Source organism: Silurus meridionalis, chromosome 14 (genome assembly GCF_014805685.1).
Source record: "Silurus meridionalis isolate SWU-2019-XX chromosome 14, ASM1480568v1, whole genome shotgun sequence".
Taxonomy (NCBI): domain Eukaryota; kingdom Metazoa; phylum Chordata; class Actinopteri; order Siluriformes; family Siluridae; genus Silurus; species Silurus meridionalis.
This window is the reverse complement of record NC_060897.1, coordinates 15,602,247-15,624,301: the sequence shown is the minus strand read 5'-3', so window position 1 is coordinate 15,624,301 and position 22,055 is coordinate 15,602,247. Positions and strand designations below refer to the sequence as shown.

General features: G+C 34.6%; 1 protein-coding gene across 4 annotated transcripts in view; it reads right to left on the bottom strand.

Moving 5' to 3' along the window:
* rnf213a (ring finger protein 213a) overlaps positions 1–22,055 on the bottom strand; it is a 48,872-nt gene that overhangs the window by 22,162 nt on the left and 4,655 nt on the right. Inside the window, exons 4-28 of one of the 4 annotated variants that reach the window (XM_046866781.1) lie at positions 21,444–21,984; positions 21,010–21,386; positions 20,749–20,885; positions 19,037–19,207; positions 18,657–18,859; positions 17,000–17,298; positions 16,641–16,903; positions 11,971–12,186; positions 10,609–10,801; positions 9,757–9,812; positions 9,392–9,560; positions 8,533–8,697; positions 8,341–8,439; positions 8,139–8,261; positions 7,377–7,560; positions 7,100–7,273; positions 6,782–6,934; positions 6,077–6,690; positions 5,830–5,989; positions 3,620–3,837; positions 3,395–3,532; positions 2,301–2,465; positions 560–1,841; positions 288–466; positions 51–206 (exon numbers count right to left, since the gene is read on the bottom strand). In XM_046866781.1, the coding sequence (XP_046722737.1) occupies positions 51–206; positions 288–466; positions 560–1,841; positions 2,301–2,465; positions 3,395–3,532; positions 3,620–3,837; positions 5,830–5,989; positions 6,077–6,690; positions 6,782–6,934; positions 7,100–7,273; positions 7,377–7,560; positions 8,139–8,261; positions 8,341–8,439; positions 8,533–8,697; positions 9,392–9,560; positions 9,757–9,812; positions 10,609–10,801; positions 11,971–12,186; positions 16,641–16,903; positions 17,000–17,298; positions 18,657–18,859; positions 19,037–19,207; positions 20,749–20,885; positions 21,010–21,386; positions 21,444–21,984 (6,435 nt within the window). Of the gene's footprint in view, positions 1–50; positions 207–287; positions 467–559; positions 1,842–2,300; positions 2,466–3,394; positions 3,533–3,619; positions 3,838–5,829; positions 5,990–6,076; positions 6,691–6,781; positions 6,935–7,099; positions 7,274–7,376; positions 7,561–8,138; positions 8,262–8,340; positions 8,440–8,532; positions 8,698–9,391; positions 9,561–9,756; positions 9,813–10,608; positions 10,802–11,970; positions 12,187–12,470; positions 12,734–12,829; positions 13,120–14,786; positions 14,990–15,077; positions 15,249–16,640; positions 16,904–16,999; positions 17,299–18,656; positions 18,860–19,036; positions 19,208–20,748; positions 20,886–21,009; positions 21,987–22,055 lie in introns of all 4 variants that reach the window. The other 3 variants (XM_046866778.1, XM_046866780.1, XM_046866782.1) reach the window with 3 other exon arrangements.

Genomic DNA, 22,055 nt, shown 5'->3' with positions numbered 1-22,055 from the left:
TAGGAATATGTTGTGATCAGCAAACTAATCAATTATTTTAACTGCCTTACGGCTCTTGGGTTGTTTCTAGGTACAGCTGCATTAGACTGGAGAAGCTCAACGATGTATAGGTGTCTGTTGCTGCATTTCCACATTCGTCCCTCTGAATCCATGAGGTACCCCAAGACCAGCAATCGGAAAAGAAATTCATTGAGGCCTTTCTGCACCTATAATTTAGCGTGTAGTTAACACCACAATACAAACATATTTGTTTTGTTTTTTTTTGTCTAATTTTGAAAAACTATTACCGAAGAAGTAATATCAAAATGAAAGATGGTTAGGTCCCTCTTGGGGGTGTTAAGCATCGACTGTAGAACAGCATTTTCATCCACTCTTGGTTCTATTAACCTGATACACTTCAGCTGTGAGGGTTTCTTGGTGATCAACTTCAGTCTTTCATACAACCGACGTATATAAAGAGATTTGCCTAGAAACACAATGTTCAGGTATAATTATTCACATTAAATGTAACATAAAACAGTATTTGTGTTTTTTTAAACATATTTAAATTCATACCCACCGACACCCGCTCTCCTCGAAGATACAACTCCCACAAACATTTTGTTTTTAAAAACAGCAGCAGCACTGGAATAGTCCTTTGAGACTGTGTAGTGCTTTGCAAGGTATTCCTTAATTCTGCTAAAGGGTTCTTGAGGAACCATGTGCAGCCGAAACTGACTGAAGACTGAAGGAAGATATGCATGTTCTCGATCAGTACTACAGATCAACACCAGCCTGTAGTCATTCCTGCTCTGAGCCTTGTGACGTTGGAAAAACTGTTCCACTTTGTAGCTTACTTCATAGGTTAGTTGATCTACATATAGCATGGTGTATATCTTCTGTCCTCTGTAACCAACAGTCAGACATCTCCTTAAGAATAGCTCTACCTGCTCATACGAAGTAGAAGAATCGCAGAGGAGTACTTCATCATATGTGGGCAAAGGCTCATTTTCACTGCTCATGTAAATGGAGATACAAGAAGTCTGGATCTCTGCAAGTGGGCAGATAATGAGATTTGGTTTTCCAATGACCAGTCCCCTTGGTAGCTCTCTTTGAACATTTCTTTGATGCTTTTTAACAACACCCTCACCCTCATCAGCATCATCATCATCAGAATCCAGCTCAGATTCACAGAGGCTATCAGACAAAATTTCTAAAAGTCTTCCAAGACTTCTGACGTCAAGAGTATTGGGAAGAAAATGTTTCATGTTCCTCATGTATGAATTCCAAATCATGTCAAACCTACTAGTATCATTTACTGGACCAAAAGCAGAGGCACCTTCAATATCCGTTTCATAATCAATCTGATTCGGGACGTCAGCAAAGGTTTGAAAATCAATGTCTTCATTTTGCTCAGAGGGCTTTCTAAGCATCTCATACTGAAGAACATGCCAACTTTTCCTCAAGTCCATGATAGTGCAGTTGGGTTTAATGAAAGAGAGCATCATCAGAGCTTGATCGTCTTCATTTGTGAAGTTTTTCTGAGTCAGCTGACTACAGAGATAGACTATCTGCTCTGCTGTAAAATAGTTGAGGTAGTAATTCTTAGATCTTTGCTTGTCCATGTAATCTTTCCAAAAACTAAGGCAACGCTCCATTTTCTTACAGACTTCTAGAAGCTGCTCTGCCACGTCACCCTTCATCATGACCACACTGACATTATCTGGCAAGTTGAAGTCTATGACAATGCAGGTTTCTTTATTATTACAGTTGATAATGGCCTCCCAAAATCTAAACAAAGGATTTCCAGCCACAAATAAATCGATAAATGCAGAGCCCAATCGTTGTACACTGGCAAAAACCTGTTACAGGGGAAAAAAAAAAAAAAAGTTACACACCCTAATAAAATAGTGACATTTTTTTTTACTCAAATTCAGTTTACAATTTATAAGCAAAAAGCTAAGAAAAAAAATTGTGAACACCTGACCATTACAAACACATGCTTTTTGCCAATCCAAATTTCAATCCCAACTCATTGCTGTTGTTGAGTGCTCTTGTTCTTTGCACTAGATTGAACAATGTGGCTATGAGGTATGCGTTTACTTTCAGCACAAAGACGGTTAGTGAAGGTCAGGGCTCTGTACAGTCCACTTTGGTTCTTTCACACCAAATTTAGCAAACCATATCTTGCATTGTGCACAACGGCACTGTAATGCTAAGAGTAGCTTTAGAGGAACTTAATTATGATGTGATGATTAAATGTACACAAACTTCTGGCCACAGTGTATTTTAGAAAATCTTTTCTCAAATTTGGGACCAACCTCTGCAAATCGATCAACTTCATTCTGGCCTTGCTCTCCTTTGCCAGACATAAGCATCAGCTTATTCTGGAGGTCTTTGAGGTCTTCAAGAGAGTAACATCGCATTTCATGTCCCTCATCATGCTCCTCTGGAATCCTTAGCTTCAAGACTTTATCTAGACTCAACTTTTAAAAAAAAAAAAAAAAAATAAATAAACAATTTTGATTTTTTTACTTGCTGATCTTGTAAAATACAACCAGAGAGTTTGTGAATGCTTTTTAATATTTCAGCAAATTAGAACTGGAGCAAGAACTAAATAACAACAGCTCAATTAATCAAATATTAAAATGTTTGATATTTATTCATTGGGTAAAATATTCAAATAAAAATATTTTTGAAAGAAAAAAAAAAGTAAACATCTGGGAATATGAAATAATTCAAAGTGGTTATAAAAGTTTGGCATTTTAAATCAAGTGAATGGAACTACACCAGAACTACACTTGGCTTAAAGTAACTGTGGCACGTCTCTGTCAAACACTATCCTTCCAAAACAAATCAATGCTCACTAGGCTGGGAAACAAAACAAGTTCAAAAGAGTGAAATGGTTTGATTTGATTTGATTTGAGTTACACTTCCACCAATCCACTGTGAGGAAGATAACATACAAATGGAGAAAATTTAGTTCCACTGTTTCAGGTTAATATCCAAAGACCTAAATGCCTACGTGGCAGAAGAAAATGGAGAATGCCTCTATTCTACAGAAAGAACACTACTGCGTGTGTGAAGTTTACTCAAGGACACATGGTTTAGCCAGAGGCCGAATTGAGGAATGTTCTATGGCAGTAAAAAAAATGGTTTAAGTGAAAAACTTTACACTTAACAAAAGAACATCAATTGAAAAATCAGCCATATGTGAGAGCAGTAACATGGTTTGGGGCTTGTTTGCTGCCTTGGATCCAAAAATTCTCGCCATTATTAATAGAGCTATCAAATCTAGAATTGTACTGGAGGAGAATTTTAGAGTAGAACCAAAATTCATATTCTTGTTTTCTTTAACTATGACTATAGGAACGTTACATATACATAAATTAAACTACTTTTATGTTTAACAAACCTTCTTTTGGTTATCTGCTTGGATGATGTAGATTCCTTTTGTATTGATAGCTGTAGCCAATGACAAAGACGACAGCTCTACAGATCCATGGCTATCCTTAACTGTCTTCAACCATTCAAGATGTCTTGCAGTGTCACGCTGAAACCAAAAGACAACATGCAGTAAAATGTCTATTTTCCATTTCATATAAAGATACAAATAATAATAATAGTAATAAAGTCCTACCAGTTTCTTTGGAAGATTCGAATCATTATCAAGTGCTTTCCAAAGCTTCTTCAGTACCTCCTTAAATACTTTGAAGCTGGTATCTGACTTTAGCTCATACAACATTGAGGAGTAGCCAAGAACAGCATCATGAAAACAGGCCACTCTGTCTACATCCAAATCATTTTCACCCGCAGAAATAGAGGCCAGGTCCACAAACACTTTCAACTCATTGATATCTATATAATAGAAAATTACAAACAAAACATATTTGAGATATATCACATATTCACATATAAACATATTAAATGTTTTGAGTTCCTTTGCTATTTGGACATTATAACTGTTCTCGTTCTGTTAGGAATCTAATATTCAAAAAATGAACTCCTTCATCTGTAAATAAAAAGGTTGTATACATGAAATACCCTTGTGACTAATTCAACTTAGTGAATGACACACTCACAGCATAACAAAGAGATAAGATGACTACACATTTTACTATTCACCATTTCTGCTTTATTCAAAATGTGCAGGCTTTTTATTAGTACTTAATATTTAATAAGAAATAAAGCAGGGAGGAAAGCTTTTTTGAAAAGCTCCTAAGATACACAATACTAGTCAAAAGTTTGGACACACTTTCTTCTCCAGTGGTTATTCTTTATTCTTATTATTTTCAACATGTATGGAAGTCTGGACCAACATGAAAAAAAATGTATGGAATTGTGTAGTAAAAAAAAGTATTAATATCCCACAATACAGTGGATATAAAAAAGACCCTTATATATTTCAGGTTTTTTAAATATATAGACAGAAATAAAATAACTGTTAAAAAAAAAAAAAAAAAAAAAAAAATTTGACTTTCCAAAAAAAAAAAAAAAAAGAAATTGAGAAAAAATATTGAATATTTGAGAACATTTTAAATGTAAGAAAAAAACTCCAACACCCTGATTGGGGGTAGCTCAGTGGTTAAGGCATTGGGCTTTGGATCAGAAGATCACAGGTTCAAATCCCACCACCACCAAGCTGCCACTGCTGGGCCCTTGAGCAAAGCCCTAAAACCCTCCCATGCTCAGTTGTAAGTCACTCTGGATAAGGGCGTCTGCCAAAATGCCGTAAATGTAAATGATTGCATAAGTCTAAACACCTCTTCTAACTAATACTTTGTGGAAGCACCTTTTGCCATTATCAAGGCATCAAGTCTTTGTGAACAAATCTCTTGACTTTACATATCTAGAGTTCCTGATGGAAGTACAAGTTCCTTCAAATTGCAAAAGCTACTTCTGTTTAAGGCTCTTTTTATGTCAGTCTATTGCAATTCCTCCCCCCATACTTTACAGTGGAAACCACAAATTCAGGAACCATCCATTCCCCTTTTGTATGTCTTACGAAGACAGGCCAGTTAAAAAAATATATAACCCAAGCAAGTATTTTCTGCTTGTTCTTCTGAAGTAATGTTTTTTTGGCGCAATAAAGGACTGACACACAGTTTCCTTTGAACAGTGGATGTTAAAATATGCCTGCCACTTGAACTCCACAAAGCATTTTATGTAAATCTGTGGTCTTCCTTTTCTGTGACAGACATCATGAGACCCTATTTTATCATAGTGGTTGGTGGTCTTGGAGTCTGCACAATTCTGAAAGTTTTTTAAATGACTGACCTTCATTTCTTAAAGTAGTAATGGACTGTCTTTTCTCTTCACTGAATTAAATGCTTCTTGCTGTAATATGGATTTGTACAGTAGTTGCAGTAGCACTAATAGGGCTATTGACTCTACTCACTCTTTCCTCTGCATAATACAACTGATTGTCTAAAGCACATTAAGAAGGCAAGAAATGTCACACGTCTGATGAGAGAATGACATAAATGTGCGAAACGGGCATCAAAGCTAAATGTAGCTACAATATAAAATATAAAACATATTCTGGGTTGCATAACTTTTTTGTTTGCTACATAATGCCATACATTCTGTGTTTAATAGTTTGGATGTTTTCAGTATTAATGAATAATGTTGAAAAATAAAGAAAAACACAAAAAGGGATGTGTCCAAATGGAGAGCTAAATAGTACACCAGTATTAGCATACACCACCTACTTAACTTTTAGTGCTTCAATTCAATAGTTAACATATATATATATATATATATATATCACCTTGGAATGTTACTTTTGATGACACATGTATTTAACAGGTAGCTCAGCTTTCCTTTACAAATATACTGTTAATTGTTTACCTTCAAGAGCTTCTTTGACCCACATTACAAAGTTCTTCCTTAGGCCTAACTCCTGGAGACAAAGTCTACGAGGCTCTGTTATGTCCACAAGTACAGTTTTGGCGTGCATTAGCTCGTTGTCAATACTATCAAGAGGCTCCTTCTTAAAGTCCAAGTGTGTCTAAATGAAAGAATATGCAAAGCAAAAGTAATGTTTAAATCAACAACTAAAAGAACAAGCAAGTTAGTAAAAATTACAGAAACTTACAACTATAAGCAGCTTCTCCAAGACTTGGAAGTCTCCTTGAAGGCCAAGTGTCTGCTTCACCATCATGACTACTTGAGCTGACTCTACTGCCAAGTGAAGTTCATGATACTGTTCTATCTGTTGAATCCTCCTTTGAATCCACCGCTTGTCATCTGTAGAATCCAGCTTGGACATAATTGTAGCATCTTCTGTTAGTTCAACATACCTTCCTGTGTAGGCTTTAAATGTCACATCAACTTCCTCAAAGGTTATGCTGCCATCTTTTAAGCTCTTGTATATCTTCTGGTATTTACTGTAACACGGCAGGAATACCTCTTCATAAATCGAATTAGCTGTAGCCCACAATTCTTCCTCATCATCTGACTCAAATTCATCATTAGCCCTTTGAGCATAGTCTTTAGCTTGGCTCTCCCAGCAAATCTTAAAAATAAAGCTCTCTTTATATATGTGTAGATTTTCAGCCATGATTCGAACATCATCATCAAGATCAAAGTATGTGACTTTTCCAGCCACTGCAGATGCAATCTGATCTAATGTATGAACCTCCATGAACTTGTTCAGTTCCATCTCCTCAATGTCAACCTGCTGTTTTTCTTCTAGATCCCCCAAATCAACTGAAATGAGAGAAAGGATTTAGTAGCATAACACCACTTTAAACAAATGAACAGCAAATCACTACTACACCAATGAGCACATCTTGCATACCTGATATATGTTCCTGAATATTCTGGCACATTGAAATGAGCCCTTTAACAAGCTCGCTGTCATGATATATGTCTTTCACCTCATTCTGTCTCAACTGAAGGAGCTGCCTAATTGCATTGGTATCTTTGCATTTCTCATTTTCACAAAGACAGTCTGTCAGGGGGAAAGTAAATCAAGTCATTAGCAGGTCAATAACAATAATGTGGACTAAAATTCAAGTAATAAATCATCTTTGTAAAATTCCCAAATAATGTAATAATATCAAAATCAAAGATATTTAACAGTGTTGAGATCAAGAAAACCGATATGCATGATTACCTATTTTTACCAACTCGGTGTAAGTATTCTTCTTCGCCAATATGTGATTGAGAATCTTAATCTTAATGTGTCCTCTGATGAGTTGATCTGAAATGTTTGTAAATAATGACGTCGCTACAGCAAGTCTTTCTTTAGCCTCGTCAGAGAGCTGATCAATCAGTTTTGCATCAGCACCTACAGTAAGAGTTAAATAGGCGTAAATACATTTGAAGAGAGAAAACAGAACATGTCATGTCCCTGCTAAAAAAGAAAAAAAAAAAAGAAATAAATCCACTACCATGAAGTTGGAAAATATTTTTGGCTGCTGGCCAGTTAAGAAGGTGCTGGAAAACCACTTCTTCCTTTTCTTGGTATGAGCCACTCTCTGTTTTTGGCCAGGACTTCTGAATAATTGCAGAGATGAGCTTTCCAAACTTCCAGTTTATTCTGCATTTCTCAAATAGTCGTGCTTCAGTCTTGGCCTTAAGGAAAAAATGTTTTATATAAATTAAACGTTGTCACCTTTGTTGCTTTAAGCTAAAGTATAACAGCTGGACCAGAGCAATGCCTGAATTTAAAAATGTTGATGCTGAGGTACGATGAAGTACAGTATATAAGACTGAGCAAATGTACAGACCCTAACTCTATAATAGAAATGTTTTGATATTTGATCCATGCTTTTACATGCATCATTACAACTGGTATTTTTTAAAAATACAAATAATTATGCTAATATGCATTGTGTAATAAAGTCCAATTAAATATTCAGCTAACTCATTACATGTGTTTATGCACTCTTTCTCCTTTCTCATTTTATTCTAACAATTCAATTGTATTATTTTTTTGTTGCAGTCACTAAATTTGGAACAGAAATTATATCTTTGCTGTACTATGGAACAATTGCCTAGTTGTCATACAGTCAGTTCCCATTTAGTCCTCAACATATCTCAGTTATATACTGCAACAACATCTGAACTTGCAAGGGCGCAGGTGAGAATTGCCATCTTGCTGCTGGATTATCTGCAAATTAATTGAAATTTACTAGAGAAACATAAAATACCTGGCACATGGAGGTGACAGCTTGTAAAGCACACTTCTCAATACTTCTTGCCACATAAGGATGGGTATCACTAAGTTCTTCAAATCTACCGCAGTATACTTCAATCTGGTCTATAGGGGATTCCTAAAAAAAAATGCATTGTGTAAGCAAGGATTTGTTTTGCCAGGATGATTCAATATACATAGATATAGAAATTCCAAACCTGTTGAAATTTCCCTTCAAAATCTCTAGCAAATGTGTCCCTCCACTCCTTGGTAAAGTCTTCATTTTCAAAGCTTATAGAAATAATGTTGTTCCACATCTATGATGAAGTAGCAAAAAAATTGTGTGATATTCACAATTTAAAATAAAAAAAAAACAGTACTAAAAACTATGCAATTCAATATTTTCTAACCTCAATCTCTGATGTGAGGTAAGCATTTAAAGTAAATTGATGCAACAGGTTTCGCTTAAAGGTCTGTCCTATCCAAGATCTGATCGTTTTCAGAGCCACTGACAGAAGTTCACGGATCTTCGATGTGTTCTCTGAGGATTTCAAAGCATCATTCTCTTGAATCCCCTACAAAAATACATAACCATTAAAAACAATTATAGCTTTGGTTTATAAACAATTAGTTCTTACACAAAATACATACATGCTTCCTCAGTGTCTACAAATAAATGCATCTTCCATATGAGTAAAACATTTTTTTCATTTCGAGTGTTTACATCAATAAGCAATTCCAAGACTGAAAATCACCTAAGGAATAAATATATTCTATCGGTTTTACACATCTGTAGAAGCTAATTTCCACAAAATCTCGTTTTTATTAAAAAAAAATTTTAATCATGCCTCAGTCTTGCACATTTTTTTTCTCTCGAAATGATGACCTAATATTAGAAATAAAAAAACAGCCAATTTTGCACTTTACAAAAAAAAGGGGGGTAAAGAACTAGAGCATGAGAGACTCGGCTGTGTATAACTTTCTCTAATGTAAACATAAAGTTAGCAAAATCAACATTAATACCACACAGAGAACATAACCAAGGTAGCTTTCTACTGTAATAGCATGCAGATATGCGAAAAATAAAATAAATTGAATGTAAAGGAAAAAAATGTGTTTTTTTTAGTCCATCTCATTCTTTTTAAAGTCTGGTTTTCTGTTCTGTTAACTCAGCAATCAAATCAGGAAAATAAACATATATGACACTATTTACCCAAACACTCAAGCTACAAATGAAAAATGTAATTGGCCACAGATTTACTGACATACCTGCTCAGGGAAAGACTGGGAAAACTCTAAAACTGAAACCACAAGGTTCAAGCAAGCAATTGGAATGTTTGCATAATCATCGCTATAGGAAGACTTCACTTGGCATATCTTCTCCAGAAGCTTCACAGCTGTCGTTAGGCAGTTCCTTCCATAGTCAGTAGAGAAGCAGCTATGGATTAAAAGATTAATTAACCAAACTGTGAGTGTAAACTTATGAGTTAATATCTTCCAATTCTAGTTGTATTCCTTAGCGGTAACAACGCAGTTCAATATTTGTAGTATTTCAATACAATGTGTTTCATTAAAGATTAATTAATTAATTAATGTTATTTTGTTTAACAGTCAATGCCCTAAACTTCACCTACCGATATTTTTGTTCAAGAAGCTGGCCTTGAATGAACGTCAACGTTTCAGACAAAGACTGTGGAGGAACATACATAAACATCACATATTCATCACATATATACATATACATCAATACTTATTCAATACTTATTTTACCCGCTGTGTATATTTTAGATAGATAGATAGATAGATAGATAGATAGATAGATAGATAGATAGATAGATAGATAGATAGATAGATAGATAGATAGATAGATAGATAGATAGATAGATAGATAGATAGATTGATTGATTGATTGATTGATTGATTGATTGATTGATTTCCATAAGTATTGGGTCAACTGATTTTTCCTGCTATATGTGGTTATTTTCCAAACTATTACTACAAAGCTGGAGGAATCAACCCAAAACCTATTCCAGCATGGCAATGCCTCTGAGCACAAAGTGAGCTCCTTGAGGATATTGTTTACATGCTGTGGAGAGAAAGATCTTGAGTGGCCTGCTATAGAGCTCTGATCTCATCCCTACTGAACACCTTTGGGATGAATTGAAACGTTGACTGCACCCCAGGTCTCCTCACCTACATCAGTACCTGCCTTTCGTAGTACCCTTGTGGCTGATAACCACAAATATTCATAAGCCCACTCCAAAATCTAGTGAAGCATCTCCCCAGAAGAGTGGAGGGAATTACCAGAGCAAATTGGCCCTAAAAGCAGAATGCAATGCTCAAAAATCACATACTATACTTATGACCAGGTGACCCAATTTGGTAAATTTACTGCTGGTAAAAAGTAAACAGTTTATAAAACATAAACCATTTAAGGACATGCTGTTGTGTTGCACGCACAATCTTTAGTTAACTTTGATACTAACTGTGGAAAGGCTGTAGGAGTGCTCAGCTGGAACTTTAAGAATGAAAATGTGCAACATGTCCAGAAGCTCCACATTGGTGATAGTGCCACATTCCATCAACTCATCAACAGATATCAAGAACATCCACGATCGAGCCAGCAGTTTGTCCACTTCCATGAGATGCACATTTGCTTTTATGATATTCAGAATGGATCTGAAAAATATTGACAATACCGATACAGTACTGTAAGTGCACATTCCCAAACTCCCAAAAGGCTTAACATTTAAAAAAAAAAAAAAAAATAATAATTTAATAATAATAATAATAATAATAGTAATAAAAGCTATAAACAGCAATCTGCAGGGTCAAAGCATTTCGCATAAATTGAGCCCACAGTGCCCAGTTCTTACTTAGATGCATGGAAGAATAAAGCATCTCTGTAGATGATGGTCATTGTTCATCTACAGACTCTTTATTGTTTTATGCATCTAAGTATATTATTATTATTATTATTATTATTATTATTATTATTATTATTATTATCATTATCATTATTATTATTATTATTATTATTATTATTTTGTTAAGCCTTTCAGCCAGATGTTTCTGAAGTAATTAAGTGCTGATGAAGTGCTAATAATCCAGTTACAGGTTAGCAGAACAATGTACAACAATCTTCAGATTAACAAAGTTTGGTTTCTTAGTTAAACAAGCTCCATTCCTGTACTGAAAAAAGAACTGAATATGTTTTTTACATTTGGTTCAAATCCATATACGTGTAACAACCATACATTTCAGATCTTTGAATGAACTAGCTCTGCGTCCTTTAGAATTACTTATGATACTTATGAGACATGATAGCTATATTAATTATTACATGTATATTAATATATTATTATTTATAAAATATGATGGCCATATTAATTCCAAATGTCAGGAATTTTCCTAATTATTGATATTTACATTTTAACAAATATAAATAGTTCCCCCAGTGGTAAATTTTAGTCAGAATGCATCATATTTTAGTGGTTAGTGAATGGAACTACCATTTAGGTTTTGTGTGGATAGCGCAATGATACTCTCAAAAATATACACACAGATTTTACAGAACTAAAAAGGAGGCATCTGATTTTAGTGTTTCCCCTTAATGTATAACCACAACACATTTAGCATTTTTCAGGTTTTGTGCAAATCCAAAAATCCAAATTTGTCTTTGCAAAGACAATGAATGTCAGTTCAGTTAAACACAACTAAGATATTGTGTGTAAAGCGAGCTTTATGAAAATGAAAAGGCTCACCACAGACATCACAAAAACTCTAAAATATTTTTTCATTTAAAAAAAAAAAAAAACACAACACAAATGATCTTTGTGGAAAAGTACCTTCTGTCTTGTGAATTTAATGGATTTGTACTGTACAGATTCAGTCCTTGTAATCCAGCCCAGGTCTGGTCAATTCTTGGGCTCACAGTGTGCAAAACAGGTCCAAATGGGTTTGAAGTCCCCTTGAGAAGATGCAGAAGTGGAATCGCAACAATCCATCGAGTCATCCCTTCTGACTTCAACGTGTTCATAAGCTTTGTCAATATGTCAGGCAAGCTAGACAGTTTAAAAGGTGAATTAATGGTCTATTACCAGGGCATTTAACTAAAATTGAAGGAGCTAATCAAGTAAAAAAAAAAACTCTTATAATGAAGTGTGAAAACAGTTACATGTTAATTACCTGTTAATAAGCTAGTTGATTATTAACTTGTTTATATTAAAGCAATACAAAAGTTTTTGACCAGCCCCATAGAAAGATTAGATAATCAAACTATTAAAATACATGCAATTTATATTATATAAATTAGGGTGAAACTATACAAGACTGAAAGTGTACCAACTTTTTAAAGCAAGAAAACGACTCTTTGATGTTGGTCCATAAGGGGAGAAACTCATCTTTTGGCAGATTTGGCAGGCACAGGGCAGAGCAAAGACGATTACGTTCCCCCTGATCTAGCTTAAGGTCATACTGCTTCCACAAATACAGCATAATGAGAGCAGGCTTCAGAGGTTCGTTAATGTATTCACTTTTTTTTGAAGCACCATCTTTCTGCAGTTCTGGGATGACATGTTCAACCATAAAGTTCTTAATGAGGTTGCTTACCTAGCAAAAAGCAGAACAACAGTATCAAATCATATTATTCAATCAAAGAAATAATCTACTCAGAGGTAATCTCCACATTACATCAATAATACTTACATCCTTTTCAGTGTAATCCAGAGCAAACCACTTTTGCTGGGTCTTTTCATATACAAAGGGGTTACCATAAATCTGATGGAACTGCTTGAGCTGAGTGCAAAAGTTTCTAAGATTGATGTCATTCCAGCTTCTGAGAAAATCAAAGATTGTCTTGAGCATAATTCTCCCTGCAATCTCTCTTCCTTCAATCATGCTTTTCCTCTGTTCAGGCCAAAATTTATCCTTCAATCTTGTAAGTACATTCTTAGATGGTTCTGCACAGATTATGTCATCATACTGATGCCACTCTCCTGCAATACAGAAAGAAAGCAGACTGGGTCCAAATGTTGAACAGAAAAAAAAAATGGAGGTACTTTAAATACAGCGTTTGATGGTTGACTGAAGTATAGGGGTGAATTTTTATGTGTACAAATTCATACTAGACATGGCTTTGAAACCATTTTTCTGGCATTCTTAAAAGATATGTCTAATGCAGTTCTGTTTCTGTTACAACAAATGTTTCAACACACATCAACACTACCAGAACCAGAACAAGTAAAAAGTGAATGAACCAGATGGTTACGATGAGGGTTGCAAAGGGGCAGAACATTTTAGGTAAATTTCCCTAAAATCTCTGGAAAATAATGGAACATAATCTGGGGAATTTTGGAAATATTCCAAATTGGAAATTTACTAGGTATTTATGGGAATTATAGGAACTGTATTATATACAAACGTAAATATAAAAACATTTTGTTTGGTCATAAGCTGAAACGTGCAAACTAATACATAGTTAAATTGATTATTTTCATTTTGATTTAATTGTTAATAGAAGAGTTATAGATATTTCTTTATATATTTCACAATATTACTTTTTTATTCTGCATTTTCGAATCAAATAATTGCAGGCTTGCACATAAAATAATTCTTTCAAAAACATTTAAAATTATAATGTGCCCTAACTTTTGACCAGTACTGTACTTCTGTATGATAACAGAAAACTGGCTAGCAGAAGGTAAAAGAAAGAGAATCACAGCTTGAGCTAGTTAGCCTCATAAATTAAACAGCGCTAGCTTACATTTGGCATAAGATTTACACACTGGCCAGTTATTGTAAAAAAACATTTTGGTATTTGCTAGTTAAACTTTATTAGCGTAGATAAAAAAAATTTACATAAGTAATATCAAAACAGATTTAAATAGATGTAATCTATGGACTCAAACTGATCTGAACTGTGGCTTCAATATTCCTGTGGTAGTTTTCTGGAAGATGGGGGTGAACTCCCCACCAGTTGGTCTTTTTTAGACAGTTTTATTAATTACCTTACCTATTTTTATTAGTTTTTTACAATTGTGTAATTTTGTTGCAAAATAGCTTACACACAGCACCCTTCAAGCTATAAACATGAATTTATGTCATATTTATGTAATGTACACAAATATTTGCCAAGATGGGCATTATTTTGTATGGCAGATTCAGCAAATTATCTGCGTTATGTTTTGGAGGAATGCACAGTGCATGTAGGGTTATGGCCAGCAGCAAGTATGCTGTGTGCATGTGATTGATAAATGTAAGATATTTTTTAAAGGCTAACCTGCAATTTTGTAAATTCACAGTTTACTACCTTGAATTCCCATTAAATCTCATATTTTCCTGTTAATTTTCATGGAAAGTTTCCAGTCTACAAAATTCCCGGAATTTTTCAGCCCCGTTACAATATGGTGGATTCTAGGTTAAATGATAGTCATCAGTTTGAGAAAGAACTTTTGTTTTAATTCTATTAAAACAAAACATTAGAAAAGGTGCAGGATCACATTTTTATCTGTTTCTAAATCATACACAAAGTCACCTGTCAATTTTTTCCATACTTTCTCAGTGGCATGATTTACATGGTTCCATTAGAATCATCAGGATTAAATAGATACTTAAGTGTAGTATAAACCAATTTCGCAAGTGGCTCATGGAATACTGTACTTACCTTCGACATTAAGCAGGTGTGGTTTAACAAAAAGACATCTGTTTGTGGTTTCGTTTGAATCCAGTTTGTAGATATACTCATACTCATATTTCTGCTTTTTTTTCTTGTACACCACATACTTGTAGGGTATAGACACAGATTCTGCTTTATCTTTGCTGGACACCAGGCACCCATGTACAAGTAATCCATGCTCTTCAAGATCCCTAGGACATAAATGTGTTATTTCTTTATCACATTAAAATGAGAACTATGGAAATATGAGCCAGTCACTAGAAAAGATCTTAGCTTTACCGTGTTACAGACAATTCAACCAGGTTTTTTCTCCAGTCACTAATTTGTGGGCCAGCCCTTATAAATATTTGGTCTTCATTTTGGTCAAACTTAAAATCATTGGACAAGACAGCATGAAAGTAGATGGTAAGTCTTTCGCTTGAGGTAAGCTGCTGAGTTGAGGTGGGAATTCTGCAATTCAACAGAAGAAGAAATTATTAGAAAAACTACTGAAAATAATACAGTTGACTTCTCCAAATAAAGCTGAGTTACACTAGACAGTGAACAGGACAAAGATTTATTGAACACACCAAAACAATGTTTTTTGAACATAAATATAAATTAAAAAAAAGACAGGAATATTATACCAGAATAATCCAACTTAAACTTTAAATAACTTAAAATATTTTGCTCTCCATAAAAATATATCCTGTCAAAATTTTACAAAATCTATAAAAATTGTGCTTTTAAGTAAACGTTAAAATAACAACAAATCAAAACAATTCGATTTTTTTGCTCTTATGCCAGTTAAAAAAAATATGAAATTAAACTTTAAATAACTTAAAATATGTTGCTCTCCTTAAAAATATCTCCTGTCAAACTCAAGACATCGCACACCTTCATCATGCAACTCTTCAGAAACTCTTCCTTTAGTAAACTGCAGGGCTGATTTGGCTCTGATTTCTCCTCTGCCACAATAAAACTTCCACAGCAGCTTCACTTTGCGATTTTGCTCTGGTGAAAAACGCCTGCAGATTCTTCTTTAACTATACTACTTTCTGTATCTTCTGCTCTGCATTCAGGCTTTTCAGCTTCTCCTGATTTTTTGTCTTGTAGTGCCGTCTTAGATTAAATTCCTTAATTACAGCCACAGTAGCTTCACAAATAAGACACACAGGTTTACCGGCAGTGTCACAAAAAAAATTTACTCAGCCTCCAAAAAGTTTTGAAAGGCTCTGTTTTCAGAATCAACTTTTTTCTTTACCATTGTGGGGGCTTCGCAATAACTTTACAATAGGGTTAAATACATCAACAGAAGCTTGACTTGATTGACACTGGAATGTTCCCAGGTGGCCTAGTGTTTGGCAATGCAGCTGAAACGCTGCATTATGGGATCTGTAGTTTGTGTGTTATCAGCGCTTCATATCGCTGGGCCATTAATAACAATAATAATAGATTTATATAAAATGATCTTGCAGGCCGTATATAATTTACCGTCAGGCCAGATGTGGCCCGCGGGCCTTTAGTTTGACACATATGGTTTAAATGTTAAATTAAAATTTAAGGGTATTTAACTCAAATTTAAAGAACTGGTTATGTAAAAATTTCTTCCTTTTAAAAAAAGGTAACAATAGATACCCGTTAATTACCTGTTATAATCTAGTTGATTATTAATTTATTCATATCAAGACAATACAAAGTTGTTGACCAGCCCCAAAGAAATATAGGAGACATGATTTTGTAAAAAATATTTTAAACACTTGAGATAACTAAATACTGATAATTAAAATCCATACAATTTATACCTGATATAATCTGATTTAATCTGTGATAAAAAAAAAAAAAGACTTACAGTGTACTCACTTTTTTAGGCTAGAAAACGACTCTTTGATGTTGGACCATAAGGGGAGAAACTCATCTTTTGGCAGATTTGGCAGGCACAGGGCAGAGCAAAGACGATTACGTTCCCCCTGATCTAGCTTAAGGTCATACTGATTCCACAAATACAGCATAATGAGAGCAGGCTTCAGAGGTTCCTTAATGTAGTCACTTTTTTTTGAAGCACCATCTTTCTGCAGTTCTGGGATGACATGTTCAACCATAAAGTTCTTAATGAGGTTGCTTACCTAGCAAAAAGCAGAACAACAGTATCAAATCATATTATTCAATCAAAGAAATAATCTACTCAGAGGTAATCTCCACATTACATCAATAATACTTACATCCTTTTCAGTGTAATCCAGAGCAATCCACTTTTGCTGTGTTTTTTCATAAACAGATGGATTTCCGTAGAGCTGATAGAACTGATTTAGCTGAGTAACAAAGTTTTTGAGATTGATGTCATTCCAGCTTCTGAGAAAATCAAAGATCATCTCAAGCATAATTCTCCCTGCAATCTCTCTTCCTTTAATCACACTTTTCCTCTGTTCAGGCCATATGGAACTGAAAGCATCCCTGAATCTTTTAAGTACACTCTTAGATGGTTCTGCACAGATTATGTCGTCATATTGATGCCACTCTCCTGTAATGCAGATAGAAAGCAGACCAGATCCAAATGTTGACCAGAGTGTGATGTGCATAAATGTAAACAAATAGACTGCTGTAACTATTAAATAAAAAAAAGAACATTATGGTGGCAATTAAATAGTTACTGGGACTAGTTCAAACCTTCCAAGCTCTATTAACCACCCAGTAAAAAACTTTGCAGATAGTAAGTCCATTCTGCCTATCAAATATTGTGCAAATACATTAACAGACATGCATACAAGATCACATTCAAATAAAAAATAGTACCCATTTGTGACATCATATAATCAACTGTGGACTTTGTCTTTAGATGGATAGACATTGGATAAAGCTTTAGATGGTAGATTGAAGGCATTCTCATGTGTCCAAATTCATACCAGATATGCATCTAAAAACTTTTCTGGCATTCTTAAAAGATATCACAGGTAGTTCTGTGCAGTGTGAATCAACCAGATGGTTATGATACAATTTGTATGTGTTTTAAATAAAGCTGCATGATAGCCATTCTAATTACAATGTTTGAGAAAGAGCTTGATTGTATATTACAGTACATCCTGAGACTATTCACAGTGCTTCAGTTTTTTCACAATTTAGGTGACAGCCTTTATTCTCAAATTGATCAAATTCATTATTTTCCTCAAAATTCTACAAACAATACGCCATAATGACAATGTGAAAGAAGTTTGCTTGAAATCTTTGTAAATTTGTTAAAAATAAAAAAATTATTGGTGGAGGCGATAAGCGGAGGCGGAGGGAAAACTCGTTTTTACTATCACTCCTGCACACTACGTATCCCTAAACTTTAACATTTTTACTTTTTCTTCTTTGCTTATCTTAATTTTCGTCACAATCTTCGCTTTCTGGCTTTGATTCGCCATCTAGCAGCGGCGTCTCAAGCTCCTATCTCAAGTTTTTGCTCGCGTATCAAAGCAAAAAAAAATCGACCGAGTGACCGCTCGTATCTCAAAAAACTCGTATGTTAGGGCACTCGTATGTCGAGGTACCACTGTACTTGTGATTTTTTTTATTTTTAATACATTTGCGTAGATTTTAAACAAACCTCTTTCACGTTGTCATTATGGTGTAACAACAAAATGTGGAAAAAAAAAACACTGAATACTTTCTGAATGCACTGTACTGTATATTATAATAATACATTAAAATAAAGGATGAGGAAATATTGTTCTGTTTATAATGCATACAGACTGGTCATCTCTAAAACGTCTTTGATAATTTCTCAGTAGTCTTATTTACATAGTTACATTAGAAGCATCAAGACTAGCCCTACTAGCTACTTTAGTGTAGTATACACCAGTTTGGCAGGTATAGTGGCTCATGGAATATTCTACTTACCCTCGACATTAAGCTGATGTGATTTAACAAAAAGACATCTGTTTGTGGTTTCATTCGAATCCAGTTTGTAGATATACTCATACTCATATTTCTCCTTTTTTGTCTTGTACACCACATACTTGTAGGGTATAGACACAGCTCCTGCTTTATACTTTGTGGACACCAGTGTCCCTTGTACAAGTAATCCATGCTCTCCAAGATCCCTAAAAATCATAAGTAAATTATTTCCTTATTACTATACAAATGGAAACTATTAATTTTAATTGACTTTTATTTGTATAGCGCTTTTAAAAATGGACATTGTCCCATAGCAGCTAGAAATAAAGAGGCTTTGATCTAAGATAATAACAGCAGGTCAATAGAAAGAAAATCAGATTTACCGTGTCACAAACAACTCAACCAGATTTGTATCCCAGTCACTGATATGACAGCCAGCCCTTATATATATTTTGTCTTCACGTTGGTCAAACTTAAAATCTTTTGACAAGACAGCATGAAAGTAGATGGTAAGTCTTTCACTAGAGGTAAGCTGCTGAGTTGAGGTGGGAATCCTGCAATTTAAAAGAAGAAGAAATGATTAGAAAATGTTGATTAGGTAGTTAGTATTAGTCAGTGAGCTGCACTAATGCTAATCAGAACAATACATGAAAGTTATGGTCATAGGTTGGAATCTACTTTAAAAAAAACATATCAGTTGCACACAATTCTGACATTGAACTTGAGTCCAGTTTTTTCTGGTTTTGTCTAAAGCGGTACTAATTGTAACACCAACACCTGACCGCTTGAAATAACCAGTACAGTTAAACTATTTAACAGGCAAATTGGGCAAAATACTTTAGTTTTACCTATACACTAAAGACATTTATGTTTGAGACCAAATGATAAATATAACACAACAAATCAGAATTTCAGAATATAGTATCAGTATTTTCAGATATTTACATGTAAATGTTTTAAATAATTGATAATATGGAACCATCAGGAAGATCACCCTATTTTAGGTCTGCAAAAGTGTCAAATAGTCCTAAAGTAAACATAATTTATATTAATTATAAGTTAATAATGCAATTTTGGGGTGCATATCCCTTTGCTTGGAATAACTGCATCAAGCCAGTGACCCACTGACAACAGTTGCATTCTTCTTTTCCAGGCTTGTTGCTCAACTCTATTCATTGATGCTTGTTTTGAAATGCATCCCACTGATGAAGTCCTTTATTGTATTGGCAGTGTATTTTAGGTCATTGTCTTGTTGGTTTTTCTTCATATCTCTTTCCTTTTATTAACTGCTTTTGTTTTCCTTGGCCTGACCTGTTCTATGCCTGATTGTTAGTACATCACTGGTTTCTTCTGCAATGTCTCTGATTGAGTTTCCCTCTTTTCTCAGCTTCAGAATGGCTTTTTTATTCCACCCATGGACAACTCTCTGGTCACAAATATAGCCTTCACAGACAAAATCCAGTTCTCTGGCCCAAAATTATTAATTATATAAACAATAAATCTAAAAAGAACCTATCAACACCTGTCAATCAAATTTTAATATTTTTGATATGTTAAAAAAAAGTTTAGTTTTAAACAAAAGGGTGCCACAGTGTTTAACACAGATAGATGTAAATATAAGGAAATGAAAGCTGACATATGAGCTTTCATCTTGTATTCATCTTTTGTTCTCAGTCCCAAATGTAAAAAAAAAAAAAAATAATAATAATAATAATAATAATCAAAAAAAAAAAAAAAAAAGAGTTGTCCTTACTGTTCCAATACTTTTGGAGGGAACTGTATACTTTGGGCGGTACAACTATACAATGAACCCAAAATAAAAAATATAAATAAAATATATACATTTTACACAATCAGTTAATTATAACATGCCTCCTGCACAGACATTAGAGATGGTGCTTAAGCCCCATCTTGAAACTGCTACACAGGGCAAGTCTGGCAATGACAACAACTATAAAAACTACAAAAACAGCTATGAAAGTTGAGTCTGGATATGCATAACTTTCCCCACGTAAATTTGAGACACAATTTTATAACTTTAATTGCCGGCTATGAATGCAACTCCTATTATATTTTCAAGCCAAATTCTAAATACCTCTCTGGAGGAGCATCTTTTCTATCTGCTTCTTCACTTTTGTTTTCCTTTTTAGACTTATCTCCTTTCCCGTGAGAAGACTGCAGAGGCTGATTATGTTCCTTCTGTGGATCAACACTGGACCCTCGACTGTTCATCTAAACATGAAAAGAAACAGCTTTAATTACATTTGTTCGAAAATATATGGTTTGAAAATGTACATTTCGAACCATATGTCATACTAAATGTACTAGCTGATATGAAGCAGGATCAGAGCATTACCTCAGTTTTGCTCTGTGACCCAAATACCATTCCAGAAGATTTATTTTCTTTCTGGTTTAGGCCAGTCATGGCTTTTGAAGACTCGTCAACATTGGCATTCTGATCCAGAATGGGTTGTGTCTCATTAGATGCATCATTCTTGATTTGCTTCTTGCTAGATGGATCATTCTGTTTTTGTTCCTTGCTAAATGGATTCTTTTGACTTTGTGTATTTTTAGGTGCATTTTTCTCACTTTGTGCCTTGTTCGATTTATCTTTCTGATTTTGTGTCATAGATTCAGTTTTCTGGCTTTGTGTCTTGCTGGATTTGTCGGTCTGATTTTGTGTCGTAGATTCAGTTTTCTGGCTTTGTGTCTTGCTGGATTTGTCGGTCTGATTTTGTGTCGTAGATTCAGTTTTCTGGCTTTGTGTCTTGCTGGATTTGTCGGTCTGATTTTGTGTCTTAGATTCATTTTTCTGGCTTTGTGTCTTAGTAGCTTCCTCTTTCTTGCTTTGAGTCTTGGTAGATTCACTGTTCTCTCTTTGTGCCTTGTTATATTCATCTTTCTTGCTTTGTGTCTTGGTTGTTTTATCTTTCTGGCCTTCATTACTGACTTTTATTTGATCATCCGTCTTTTCTGTGTTTTCCTGTGTTTCTGAAGCTGATAAATGTGGTTCAGGACAACCCTTGTTTCCCTGTTCTTCTGAAGCCAAGTTCTTCTTAACATCTGCCTCAGGCAGTCCCTCAAGTCCAATGAGGGATGATCCAGAAGACATATTGGTCTGACTTTCAGCCTGAGAAGATATGTTGGTGTTTAAATCAGGAGTCTCATCCATAGGACACACTGATTCCTCACTGTCAGAAGACATGGCTTCCTCTGGTGTCATCCCTATGTCTTTATCAGCCAGCGAGATGTCAGAGAGATCTGATGTCAGTGATATAGGACCCCCCTCTTTTTCTGATCCTTTCCTTTTCTTCTTCTTCTTCTTCTTTCGCTGGAAGATTAAAATAAATAGATTTTGAAAGCATTTCATTGAAGGATTTAAAAAAAAACATGGACATATTT